This window comes from Seriola lalandi, unplaced genomic scaffold (genome assembly GCF_002814215.2).
Source record: "Seriola lalandi dorsalis isolate HSWRI2012SDOR001 ecotype SW California unplaced genomic scaffold, Sedor1 jcf7180002054569, whole genome shotgun sequence".
Lineage (NCBI taxonomy): Eukaryota > Metazoa > Chordata > Actinopteri > Carangiformes > Carangidae > Seriola > Seriola lalandi.
Window position 1 is genome coordinate 297137 of NW_019525122.1, and position 14421 is coordinate 311557.

Here is a 14421-nt window from a genome sequence, read left to right on the forward strand (position 1 = left end):
TTCTTTTTTTACTCATGAAGTCACTCACCACTCCAGTTGTTTTTTTCGGTAGATACTTATATACTCAAGTCATTGTTTTCATGAATACTTTTATCAAGTTGTGGTTTTTTCATCACTCGTATCCTGTCTTATGTCTCATGTGATAATGTATGAAGGCGGAGCCAGGAGGTAAGACTAAAGCCTGACTCTGCATAACACTTTTAAAACTTGGGTTATTAACTCTCATTATATCTTGTGTGTTTAAAGCTAAGCGGTTTGTACCTTCATATGCATCATATAGAAATAGAAGTGGTATTAATGTTGTCATCTCTCAGCAAAAAGTATATTTCCATAAATGTCAAACTATTGCTTTAAGGTTCACACTTTTTGTTGTTGTTGTTTTGTGTTTTTGTTTGTTTTTGAATTGAAAAAGTGTTAACTTTCAGCTCTCAGGTGGCTAACTATCCCGCTGTCCTTGACAGTGACGCCGCTCCCTGGCATATCTAGACAAGGGGTACAACAGGGAGGTCTCAACTGTTTGGCTAAGTGCCCACCTGAGGTCCAGGAAAGGGAGGGAAGGTAACCCTATAGCAGGCTCCAGCGCTGCTTACACTTAAAAGGGATCGTTCAACTTTTGGACTGGGCCTGCTGTGTCGTCAAGGCCCGACACCCTCCGCTCGGAAAGACTCCCTGAGAGCGCTGCCACCTTAAAGAGTCCCAATTAGTACAGTGAAAGTCTCCCTCAAAAGGAGGCACCACTCTTGGTGACGCCTCCTCATTCCGTTTAGAATAAACATACTAATAATTGCAGTTTAATCTCTGTGTGCACATAAACAACTCTGATGTTGCAGCCTTTTGTGCAGTAGGCTGCACTGTTTGTTGAACTCTATTATGTTTGGATTTATGAGACTTTATTGTTTGTTGTGCCAGAGCCAAAGCTTTCTGGCAGCATGTTTCTGTTTAAAGTCCTTAGGGAGGACACGGTAACCTTTGTGCTTTATCAAATTATTATTTTCCCATTAACTTCAGTCGGTCACAACAATGCTGAAAACCGTATAATAAGAAGCTTTTTAATCAAGCGTGCTGGCAGGGTGGTTTGTGTTTGCTCGTTCTTGTAGAAGCAGAATTGATTGAAAAGCTGTAAGATGGCATTCAGCTTCACTGGGAATCATTTCAATTATCAGGAAAAGGGTCACACCACAAAAATAGCCTTTATTTATAGGTAAAATCAATTCTTTTAAGGCAACAGCAATACTTAGACTGACAAGCGGACTGGCTGAGTAAGAGCATAATTTTGGTTTTGGCTGCAGGTTCATGTGAATATGTTTGGAGAACAAATGCATGTAAAGAGTAAATGAAATATGGAATGAAAATTTCAGAAATGACTGTCTCTGCCTTTGGCTGGATCACTGGGCTTCACATCCTCTGATTTGGAGCTCTGTTGAAACAAACATACATACATAATTTAAACAAAAGTTAACTTTTTGGTAAAGGTTGGAATGAATAAAATAATGAATAATAAATGGACATCTGGGAGATTGTTGGTCTCATGGTGTAAAAATACATATCAGTAGATTTTGATGTTTTGCATTTAACATTGCTTGAAATAAACTAGATAAGACTAAAGTCTAGATAAGGCTAAAGTTTGTGATAAATCTGCAGACCTACCCCCATTAAAGGAATAGTTCAAAAGTTTGGGAAATATTCGTATTCACTTTAGAGTTAGATCAAAAGATTGATACCACTCTCATGTTTGTACAATAAGCGAACAGCTGCTTAGTTTAGCTTATCATAAAGAGGTAAAGGTAAATAATCCACCTGTTCAGATTAAACAACGATATATATATATAAAAGTGTTAATCAGTGATCTTTCATGGTAATGACAGGTGCATTTTTACCTTTGGACCTTTACCTGTCTCCAGTCTTTATGCTAAGCTAACGATCTGCTGACTGTAGCTTCATAGTTGGAGCACGGAACTAACTCCAGGCAAGAAAGTAAATAGGCATATTTCCCAAAATGTTGAGCTATTTTTTCACTAACTGATTCTTGAATGTTAGTGCACTGAAGAGGTTGGGCTCTTCCTTTACCTTGGACTTGAAGAGGAGGTTAATGACGCCCTTTGAGCGTCTGTCTGCTGTTCGGTCAGAGGTCACACAGACAGACATGCTCTTACTGTCCCTCCTGGCTCTGGGGTTATCCACCTCCTCTGTGCCCCCCACCACCACCAAGGACAGACCTACAGACAGAAGCAGCTGTGGCTTTACTGTTTGTGTTTCACTGATTACCAGCCGACAACAAAACCTCGGCCTCTTCATGCAGCAGGATGATTTTGTTCTCAGGTTAATTTTGCTCTTGCAGCTGTTCTACTGATGAACTGTGTGTTCTGACAACACTGGTGGCAGAGTGTGTATGTTCAGTGAGGCAATGTGGCTTGTAGTCAGCTGTGCTAATCAGAGTGAGTGTACTAACACCGCAGTCAATGCTGGCTCAGCTAGTGTGGTCCAACGTGGCAGGATGCCAGTGAAACATCAGTGAACTGTGGTCTGATGCACCGTTTTGAGGTGCAAGGTTATGTTACTGCAATGATGAAATATAAACTGGATGAAACTGCTGCCCAGTTCTGAAAAATAACGATTAATTTGCCACCTTACACCAGAGTTTGTGTGTTTGTATTAGCTCCGCATTCTCCAGCTTGACAAATTGTTTTCAACACACTCTCAATGACAAAGTCATTTTCCTGTCACGACCTTGTGTGAGTGTCTTTACAGTCAGCTTTCCAGAACACAAAAACACAGCACTTCCTCTCAAGTCATGACCTTGTATTTTAACTTTGTGGGATATATATTTACAGTAACTCAATTGCAATACACTATACAGCACCAGGTGGATTTGTGTGTTTGTCACCTGTGATGGCAGGCAGGGATCTGGAGTTGGCATTGGTCAGCGACACATTTCCTTCATTTGGCTCTGACAGGTTGGTGTCACTGCGGAACTCCTGTTTCTTGGACAGCTAGAGGGAGACAGAGATCACACAGAGCTCAGCAACAACACCTGCACAGAAACTCAACATTGTGTCCATCAGCATCCCTTCACATGCTGCCTTTCCTGTCGTTTCCTCCTCTCTCAGCCCGCTAATGATCGTTCTCACCCGTTTGCAGTCCAGTGTGTTCGTCCTCTCTCTCTCCTCTGTGATGAAGATCATGCTGCTCCTCTTCTTCTTCTTTTTGCTCTTCCTCAGTTTGACCTCTGCATCGCCCACCGTCACCACACCCTCCTCCACTGTGCCGATACTCACGCTGCCGCTGGAGCGCGGCAGGGTGGAGGACCAGGAGATCGGGGACTCAGGGGGGAGGTCCCTAGGAGGAGGCAGGAAGTAAATAAATTAAAAGCATTAAATGCTGATTTCCTCTTGACACTCTAATGTCACAAGATAAGTTAATCTGTCAACAAATACAGTATATGTATATGCTACCTGTCTGCATGGGTCTTGGTGGGAGTTCCACATTCAGATCCCTGCAGTGAGGAGATCGAGATGATGGACTGCCGAATGGAGCGCAGCATGGAGCGAGGACGAGTGGACTTCCTCTCATCCAAGTCCGGCTGGAAAGAGAGAAATTACCATTATTATATCCAAATAAAAAGACAACATATTAGCAAGGAACTGCTCATAGACAGAGTCAGAGAAACAGAATGGAAGTACAGCATTAAAGATTGCAAGAGCAAAAGAAGGTGAAGTAACTCTTAAAAACAGCATATCATCACTCCTGCTCATCATTAGTTTAATCTCTCCTGAAGGGCAGAGTTGCTTTACAAGTTAATGACCATAATTAGCCCCAGCCAGTCTGTCCAAGCCCTGTTCTGGTTATAGAGAAATTTAAAGGTACAAATCCCATATCAACACTCTACTCAAAGGCTTTTGTGAATACTTTGATCTTTAAAATTCACCTGGGTCAGCTCATTTAAAGCTTAATTAGCGCAGCTCTACTGCAGTTACTGCGTGTCCAGTCTTACAGAAAAGAACATGTTTTGGATTCCAGAGAAACATCACATTTCAGTAAAAGATACCTTATTCCCTGACTCTTCCTCTCTTCTCCCTCTCTCACCCCCCCCCCCCCCCCCCCCCCCCAATTCTTACCAGCTCTCTCACTCCGTACTCCTTCTCTACTTTCTTCTTCAGCTGTTTGAAACACTCCTCCATGCGCTCGTGGAATGGACGCAGGTCATCGGTCACTCTCTTCCCGTGGAGGGAGATTCCTCCACCCAGTAATGGGATCTATAAATGCAAATGTTATGGCGTCAACAGAACATCCAAATAAAGTAGCACGACTAGATGTGGTGTGTACATTTATTGACGAATCTACCTGCCATGCGATGAGGTCTTTGAGGCGCAGCAGTTTATCTCTGTCCTCTGGGTGATACTGGTTGTACTCCTCGGTAAAGAACGCCTGATACGGAGGAAAACATCAAAGACTTATTTAAGGAACGATGGCTATACGTTTCACCTGCTCAGGCAGTTTGTAGATTAATAACTGGCTTTTCCACCCACATGTGCCCTTTTCTAAGCACACTGATCTCCTCCTTGTGTAAGATATTACAACGCTGAATGGTGTTTGAGGATGAACGCTAATGATATTTCAAGTTCTAAATTTATTGCATTTAATATGATTTGGACTCCTTTCATATTCAAAGCCTCAGGAGGTGATACTGATTTTTGATCCAAAACGAATTCAAGTCCATTCACCATCAGACATGAGTCGTGAATGAAGCACTCTCTTGAGCGCAGATAACTTGTTAAGGGCATCAAATAAAAAAAAAAAACAGTATTGAAATTGTGAATCTTTCATCATAGTGCCTTAAAAAAAATCTATACACACAGTTAAAGTGAATCAGTCCTTGTTTTGTAAAAATTGAGACCACTGAGGAAAAATAAGTCAGTTTAATCCTGTGATATGTGCAATGAACATTATGTATATTATAATACTATTAAAAACAAACAAACAATCAAACAAAAAAGAGTCAAGGTTCAAGAAGCTGCGATAGCCACCTCTAATTGGTTTTTATAAAAGATTGATCTATTATCAATGGTTTAACCTACGATCATTAATCTCCATTTAAGTCTCATTAAGGCCTTTATTCAATAGTACACGTGTCATTAATTGACCCAGGAAAGGCTGGTGTGAAGGATTATAAATTGAGCTGGGTTTGATTTAAGATTCTAGTTTACCTTTTCATATTTGGCGAAGCCACCCATAACAGCTGGGTCCACGATGCCATTGAGCAGCATGGAGAGGGGGTTGATGGGAAGGCTCCAGTCAGCCTGATATTGGTTAATCATAGTCAGAATCTTCTCATTGGTGGAATCCATGGTTTCTATGGCATTCTCCAATGGAGACAAAGTAGTCTGGGGAAGAAGTAGGTAGAAGGGAAGAAAGGATGACAGTGGAAAAGTGAAAAAAAAAAAAAGCTCACAGCAAACAAAGATGTAATAAAAACAAGCTGTCAAAGACTTACATGTTTCAAGTCAGTAGCCTCAAACCAGCGCAGGATCCCTGGCAGCTTATACACAGTGGTGAAGGTTGTGCGTTCAATCCACATAGACTAAAACAAAAAGATGGAAAAAAAGAGAGAAAAAAAAACAGTAGTCAGATGAATCTCTGCCCCTTGTGAATACTCCTGACACGATATCATATCTTATATTAAAGTCTGAACCCTTACCAGGCACTTGCTGCACAATCTGATATCTGATCTTACATTACTGTAATACCTGAATCTGATGTTGTATCTCCAGTGTTCATCTGAAACCTTAAAACATAAGCTGATGTCTTAGATTATAATTATAATACACTTTGCTGTTGAATAAAATCCTATTATTCTACAGAGAGGGAACTTTTCTTTTTGTTATCAGACTTTTCAGACCGATAACAATGCAAGCACACTGTAGCTTTTGAAATACTTTCATAGCCCCGTGGTCGAATATCTTTTCAATTTGATAAAGTTACTCACAGCAAACTCATTGTTTGGGTCCACAGGTCCTTTCCTGACAGGTCTGGAATAGTGGAAACGCTGCACGTAGTTGGACTTGTAGAAGCTGCATTGTGTAAGAGAGTAATCATTTACCAAACAAGAAATGTGACATTATCAGAATTGCCAGTCCCTTTTTCCACTGTTACCATTTCACAGACATTCACATTTTCACATTTCACTTCATGGTAACATGGTGAGTGAGACAGCACTGACTTGATAATCTGGTCAGGAACAGGTTTGTTCTTCAGACGAGGAGGGATCTCCAAGACCGGCTGCACTGTGAAACACTGGATATCTGGTTCAGTTCACTCAGGAATAAAACAACACAACATGATGGAGAGTGTCACCACATCCCTGAGATTACAGACTGATAGCTGAGGGATGTGTCTGACCTCCAGCAGATAGGGTTTAATATACAGAGGTGCCAAAAAAAAACAGTAAACCAAAATAAAGTTTAGATCCAGACCAGAAGTGTCTGGCTGAATAGATCCAATAACATAGACCCGGTGACTCAGCAAGCTTTATTGTTTCTGGGTAAAAGGTCCCCTGATATCTCATTTACTTTCAGATTTTTCTTGACTTCTTCAGCCACACAAATACTTCTTAATCCCAACGGCACTGCATGTAAATAATACTGTATATATGATATTTATGATCTATATTTGATATTGCATTTCTATACAACTGTGGCTTTACAGCGTTTATAGTTTCTGCTTCCTGTGAACAAAATACTGTAGCTTACATTTGAGTGTTTAGTGTGTTATGCTGCCTGAAGGATACACTGATGTGGAGAGTTCCTGATATCGTCCCCCGGCATGGTGGTGGTGTTGAGGCGCACGGCGCTAGGGAACTGGCTCATCAGGTGGTTCTGGAAGTCCTCTCTGCGCTCATACTCCTTACCTCGGTGGATAAACACCTTGTCCTGAAGCCATGGGAAATTTACTGGTGTTAATGGTGATAATGAAAAATATTAAGCCTCAGTTCATCCTGTGATCTCCATAGAAATATTCTTTTTTTTGTTTTTAAATATTGAATGCTTTCAGTTGGGCAGTCCCATCTAGAGTTGGCAGACGTTGCATATTTTTCTCACAGGGAATATGTGGGCCTGTGCCTGGTCTCCCTTCACTGCCTCACCTGCCACCTGAGTCACTAACTTTGTCATATACCTGACCACAGCAGATTAACACATCTACTGAATACAGGAGCTATAAATGGAGGAATTTTATTTCTTCAGTTTCCCATGAGCTTTTTTTTACGTCCCATGCTGTTGACTATTTGCTGGTGTGTATAGAAATTTGTCCACTGCTGCAATTTTAAATAGTTTAGCTTCAGCCTCTGCTGATATTGGGGAAAAGAAAGTTTCTTTGACCCATCTGTACAAGGAAGGGGAGTCAATGTCACCTCTGTGCATAGTGTGAATTTGTTTGTTCCTACTCAATGAAAACTATCTATGAAATATTTTTTGTAATACTGTTTGTTTTTCCTCTCGCTAAACAATGTGACAAACCTTGAGGAATGGAGGGTAGCCCTGTCCATAGTAGCCCACTGCAAAGTAGTCCGGCTTAGGCCTCAAGATCGTCATAATGTTCTCATAGAACTTGGCTTGTTTCTCCTGCAGAGAGAGACAAAGAGAGAGACAGAGGATTTGTTCAGGGAAGGGGTTTTATCAGCTTGTGCCAATGACAAAGCTACCCTCAGCAGAACTCCATAGATGATAGATGTAGAAAAAAAAAAAATTAAGTGCACGCCATCCAAGGGCAATGTCTGTCATTTATATAACCACATAAATTCCGCATTAGCCGAGAGAGCCACTGCTGCAGTCATATAAAGAGAGAGCAAGAGATTTTCACATTCTTAGAAGAAGTGTAATTCTCTGTGGAGAGGGGAAGAGAGAGAGAGAGAGAGAGAGAGAGAGAGAGAGAGAGAGAGAGAGAGACAGCTGAGTGACACAGAGGACACAGAGGAGAAGGTGGTGCAAAACCGCAAGTTAGACTTTTGGGTTTGGAGTGAATCGCTTCTTCTGTGGTGCTAAAGCAACAGATGAAATAAAGAGAAGAGGGACAGAGAGGACAGAGTGAGAGGGGTTGGGGGTGGGGGGGTGGGGATTTGAAGTTACCGATGATTGACAATGAAGAAACACTCTTTTAGTTATACAGTGATTGTGGAAGCTCACACCGGAGTTTTTCAGAAAAAGAACTTAAGTGTTGAGTAAGTATTAATTTTTAAACATTGTGCTGAATTGTTTATAATGTCTGAAAGTGCAGATGACTAATTTATTGTGGAAACTGCTGATTGGGAACAATATGTTCTGAGGTCAAGAAAACATAAGACCTGAACGCTTGCCGCTGGACAATTTGCCTAGATTTTGTTTTATTCTATAAAAGCCAGAGACAACATCAAACTATTTCACCAGTGTACATATTTTATTCACAAATTTAACCAGGGTTCAGTATGCAACAGCTGCACTGAGCTACGTTACTGCTGCTTTCAAAAGCTTGAATAAACTGTCTGAATTATCCTCCTTTCCCTCAGACGCCCCCTTAAATCCAAGAACCTCTATAAAGAGAATACAGGGCAAAAGACTGAGTAAAGGAAATACAAAAAAAAAATGTGGGATCATGATCATTATTGCACAGAAGATATGAAGGTTTGAGATAGCTTCGTCTTACCAGTCTCCTGCTGAGTAACTCGTAGTCGAAGATCTCATTTTCGTACTGTTCGGCTAGTTCCTTACACAGAGTGATGGCCTCTTCCCACATCTAGACACACACATACACACGAAGAAAGAAACAGAAGTGTCCTTCATTACACCATCTGCTAATAAATCGGCAGCGGCTGTCATGGTGGGAATTCATCTAGTGAAAATCTCTGTTTCCAGGTCTCTGGAGAGAGGCGGGAAATGACTCTATCACTGCTTCAGAGAACACGAGGCATTCATGTAGAATACAAGATGAATGTGACACCAACGCACCACACAGAGACGATGACTGCATGATTGCAACACTGTGTCATCCCTAAAAGGTAATGAATGGATGAATTATACAGGAAAGGAAATATTTCCCAAAATAAAAGTCTATACAGTGAATTCTGATTTTATGGCTTTTCCTAATCCCCAAGTAAAAAAAGTGCTGTGATCTTTTGTAAAAGGAATTCAGAGGGTTATCTTAATTACCAAAAGCAAAACTTAACTGACCTGCCAAAAACTTAATTTCTAATGACAATAGTGTAAACCGATGCTGACCTTGCCCTTGTCAAAGTAGTCAATGATGGTGTCGTAGAGCGTTTCTTTGAGCTGCCGCTGGGTTTGCGAGCTGTAGAACTCAAACTGGGGGCTACACATGTCATCTGACCACTAAAATGGAGACAGGAGGGAAGACAAAGGACAAAGACAAAAAGTGAGATACAGTATGAATCTTTTTTTTTTTTCTTATTGCTGTAACAAAAGAAAAAACAATCTGCAGTCGGGACCAAGTCTGTGTGTGTTGTCCCATTTATCATTATGCTGAAACAAGAGAGGCGAAGAACTTAGAGCTTAGAGTTTCTTTGTTGTAATAAATCAATATTAGTTCTAAGCGGAGCTAGCACAAAAACAGCATCACAATGCTCATTCATTATATAAATGAGACAATTATTCATCTTCTATTAAGTAGAAATTAATTTAGAAACTAAACAAAAAAGCGTATAAGGAGCTCCAAAACTGTCCCGTCTGCTTTGAATAGTGAGGAAGATGATTAGAGCATGCTGTCTGTTACAGCCCACTCTCCCCAATAATGTGAAATTGGACTGACAGGACTGACACTGAGGATGAATGGAGATTACAAAAAAACATTACAGAGTTCAGCTGATGTGATGTAATGATACTAGACAGAGAGAGGAGGAGTGGAAGAGCAAGAGATGCCCCTTTTGCTCTGTCCCTCTCTGCGAGCCTTTAAGTGCCTCATAAAAGCGATGAAGAGACAAAAGAGGTCAAACACACTTAGACACATGCATGCGTAGACACTCAGACACAAACCTTAGCACACAGACGGCCACTGCATCAATCACCATACTGATCGAGCAGCAGAGGCCGATGCCATGCCATAAACTAACCTCGGAGCTTAATCATTTGGAGGCCAGACACGTAGCAACCATTTATCAGCCAATAAAAAAACTGTCTCACTCGTTGCAGACAGACAAGTGATTAGGCAGAGCAAGACACTGGATCCAGCATTAAACAACAAAATATCACTTTATATGTGTGTGTATGTGTTTGTGTCCGACCTTGAGCAGGCGAGAGTGGAGCAGCAGTGTGTATGCTGCCTCTGTGTAGTTTTCACCCTCCAGGTGAAGGTCTCTCAACTTGTAAAGGTACCTGAGTGCAACACACGTACACACACACACACACACACACACACACACACACACACACACACACAGGAGCTGCAATTAATTTAATATGCAATATATATATTACTCCACTAGATGCCACTGTTGGGCAACATGAAGACAAACAAGTGTGTCACACGCTCACACACACAACTACACATAGCCTCACATATGTGCATGACAGAAAGGTCATTCAAGAGTACACACACACGTACACACAAAGGCACAATCAATGCATGTCTTTTTAATGGCCTGACAGATGTTTGTAGCCTAATAATATTTAAAGGCCTAAGAAGGAGGAAAATGGCTCCAAGTGAACCAACTTTTTTACCGCTTCTGTTTTTATCTTTGATCTTTATGTGTATATATCTGTGTCTGTCCGGAGGATATATTCTGCCAATTGGCCACAGGCAGGACTTTCTTGTTAAGGAATTGATGACAAAGCAAGAAACAAACAATTCCCTGTATGCTCGGGCAGTATGGATACACTCTGGCATCAATCGGTTATTCTGTTTGCCTATTACTGGTCTTACTTTCTCTTTTTCTCCTCTATCTGTTCCTATTTTCTGTTCTCTTTTCATATTTGCTTTTTCTGCTGGTTATGGCAACCGATTTGCTGTTGTCAGTGTGAATGAACCAAAAACAAACAAACATCTCTTGTTTTCCAGTCAATCTGCACTTCCATCCAATAATTTGTTTTATTAACCCTTCACTGATTTCTATTTGTCTCTCTCTCTATCCTTCATTGGCTCTTCCTGTTCTCTTTTTCACCGTCCCTAACTCCATCCTTCCCTCACTTCTATCCTCCATCTCTGTGTGTGAACCAGTCGTTTCACCACCAGTCTGGTTTCTGAGACCCAAAGTCAGCCAGCAGCAGCTGCAAGAAAGAGACTTCATTCCTTTCTGCATATGGTGAAAGACAATTTGTAGAAAATCAGCTCCTGAATTATAAATAAATCAAACGTTCCCTGTAATAAGGAAGTTAGATGAAGGTTATATCATTACTGAATGGAAATACTTACCAAAATGAAAATGTGCTGAAAAATTTCACCAGTTTTGTTGCTGGTGTACAGTTCATGTTTGTTGAAAACTACAGCCTTTTACTCTCAGTGAGCGAAACATAAGCTGTGGCCAAAATCCATTCAAGAGGGATTTGAGTATGTAGTGCGTTCATTAAAGAAAAACAATCACTGTAAGCTTACTGAAAGAAGTCAGTACACATGCTAAAAGCAGACTATTGTCCTAGAAGAAATAATGGAGATAGTGCTCACAGCTGTTAAAAGTAAAATAATTTGGAGATGCTGGTGAGAAGGCCCCACAGTCATCTCACAAAACGAAACAAATAAATATTAAATGTCTCGAACATCATTTTACATTTATTTGTAACTTAAATTTGCAGTGGAATCCTAAAGTCGTACTTTTACTGACGTCCGATGGCATTCCTGTTAGAGCAAAAGGAAAAGTACATTGATTTCTTATAGACCAACTGCAGAAACCAGATGAGGCTAGCATATGATTAGTATGTAGTATTATGTGGGATCTGGGACACGACAACTGTTTTTCTTTACGAATTCCTGCTTTCAAACAAAATTAGTGGAAAAGCCAGTCTTACAAACCAACAGAACCGAGTGAGCTCAGTGCAGTGACTTTCAGCACTGACCGTTTACTTTAGTTGGATTGTGTAATAATGATACAGAGTTCTGAATGGGCGATTCTGAACATTGTTGAATCAAGTTTCATCATATACAGTTTATTGTTGCTGGATTCTATTGTTGATGGGTGTACAAGGACAATTCTGAATGAAAGTGTCAAGAAAATAACTTTTTCTCAGTCAATATTGGGTTTATACTGTATGTAAGTTCTATAAATACAGGTAACATTCAAGACAAGGTAATACGCAGAAGTCATGTTAGAATCAACTGTTAAGTATCACTGTCAATGTAAATGTGAGCAATTAAGCTGCATAATTAATATTCCATCATTCACACACCGGGCCATAAAATTATTAATTTGGGGTTTTATTATCCATCTAGTAATATAGTTTGATCTTTGTACAAGTGTAAGATAACATTATGATTTATTTTATATCAGATAAGCAGTAATTAAATGTGTGTTTGAATTAAACCATGGTTGTTTGCGAACATTAACTAGTGAGCTGCCCAAATGTTACTGTATTCTCCACAGGATAGACAGAGGCAGCTGATCAACCACAGAGCTGAGCTCACATTCACACATACAGATAACTAATTATGGCCATAAGGCATTGCCAGAAATGCACTGTGGGAGCTGACGGGATCCGTATTCCCTCTCCCTCTCTCTGTCTGTCTCTCTCTCTCTCTCTCCTGCCACCATCCTGTCTTCCTCTGTCTCTCCCTTCCTCATGCCCATCATGTCTCTCTTTCTCTCTGCTATCCCTCCAGTCAGACCGAGAGCTGATCCTGTGGATTTTGACATTAATTCAGTGGGACTCATATAATCCCTTGTCAGATTATGGAGCCACACACATGCATGCACATTCAGACACACACACTCACATACAAAACAGACAAGCACCACTTAAATGTATATTATGTCAAATTCAGCACATAAATACCTGATGTACATCCCTTCACGATTGATGTCCTTGTAGAAGTTCTACAAAATCAAAAGGAGAAGTTAGGGTTAGCGTGAGTTTATGTGTATGTGTGTGTGTGTGTGTCTGTGTGTGTGTGTGTGTGTGTGTGTGTGTGTGTGTATGTGTGTGCGCGTGTGTGTGGGATAGACAGCGAGACTTCCAATTTGCTGTAAATGTGTAAGTCTGCATTTACAGTATGTGGCAGCGGATCCTTGTACAGCTGTTCGTGTGTTACACTATAAACTTGCGATAGCCTGTGTGTGTTAATGTGTGGGAGTGTGTGCACGCACGTGTTGTTAGTTATGCAGCACAAACTCCCAGTTTAATGAAGTTTAATGACATCTACAGAGAACAGTGGAGTGGAACGAACTGATGTAACCCCACCTCCCATCACCAGCATGAGCCAGCAGACATAACACACACAAACACTATCATGTGTTTGAATGGAATAAAACAAGCTTAACTACTGTGAGATTCGCTGTGAAGTCAAAGCATACTGTATGCATATTTATAACTGTGTGAGTTATTTTTGCAAAGGTCAGATACATCATTGTTTGCACCAATGCATTTTGACTTCAGTAAGCCAATTTTGTGCTGGAGGCTGCCCATCTACATGAAGGTCAGATGTTTTTACTCACAGCAGGCCACTTTGACACATCTGTAGAACATGCAACAACACAACCTACAGTAGAACTTCAGCATCACCACACACCAAGTGGCGGCTGATTAAAAATACCAATATCTACATCTATATCTATATATACAGTATATATATATAGTATATATATATATATCATACATTAGATATATATATCATACATTAGCTTTAGGTTTGCAATAGTTACTTTAGCCTGTGCAGTGTGTGTGTTTCAATGTGTGTATGTTTGTCAATGTGTTCAAGCGTATTTGTACTTTATTTAGTGTGCATCTGCCTGAGGGAGCACAGTAAATACCTATGTGATTGTGTATGTATGTGTGTGTACTCCCTAAGTGAAGTCAGCCTGGAGGGGGGCATGGATAGGAAAGTGCACTAGTGCCTACAAACCTGCAGAAGAAATTTTTTAGTTGGCCAAACAAATGAAAGAGAAAGGCTAATGGGCAGCTGCCACAGGCTAGAGGCTAAATATGCCTGCCACGTGTCAGCAGGGAAAAAAAAAAAAAAAATTCTAGGAAAGAATTCAAATAAATACGGTAGAGAGTTTGGAGGAGGAATTATATGATTTAATCTGCTGTGGAGACGATCGTATGATGGGTAGATGGGATCTTTTTCTACACCCGAGAAATATTGTGGGGGAGAATCTGATTAGGAGATCACATAAGAGAAAGGATGTGGAACAGACAGGAGCTGATGCAATCCTTTGCAAACAGTCAGAGACCAGACACAGAGATGAATCTTTACCTTTAGATCAATCTGCACACAAATTAAACATGGAAAAAG

The 14421-nt window shown here is 40.6% G+C and overlaps 1 protein-coding gene across 1 annotated transcript in view; it reads right to left on the minus strand.

Moving 5' to 3' along the window:
• Positions 1-1171: 1171 nt before the first annotated feature.
• The window catches only part of dock2 (dedicator of cytokinesis 2), a 95129-nt gene continuing 81879 nt past the window's right edge, over positions 1172-14421 (minus strand). The window contains exons 35-51 of the mRNA XM_023416769.2: positions 12963-13003; positions 10265-10355; positions 9246-9356; positions 8674-8763; positions 7512-7616; positions 6785-6926; positions 6218-6299; positions 5984-6068; positions 5492-5578; positions 5205-5381; positions 4342-4425; positions 4116-4253; positions 3453-3580; positions 3129-3336; positions 2885-2990; positions 2068-2216; positions 1172-1417 (exon numbers count right to left, since the gene is read on the minus strand). Of these exons, the coding sequence (XP_023272537.1) occupies positions 1355-1417; positions 2068-2216; positions 2885-2990; positions 3129-3336; positions 3453-3580; positions 4116-4253; positions 4342-4425; positions 5205-5381; positions 5492-5578; positions 5984-6068; positions 6218-6299; positions 6785-6926; positions 7512-7616; positions 8674-8763; positions 9246-9356; positions 10265-10355; positions 12963-13003 (1887 nt within the window). The 3' untranslated portion in view covers positions 1172-1354. The remainder of the gene's footprint in view (positions 1418-2067; positions 2217-2884; positions 2991-3128; positions 3337-3452; positions 3581-4115; positions 4254-4341; positions 4426-5204; positions 5382-5491; positions 5579-5983; positions 6069-6217; positions 6300-6784; positions 6927-7511; positions 7617-8673; positions 8764-9245; positions 9357-10264; positions 10356-12962; positions 13004-14421) is intronic.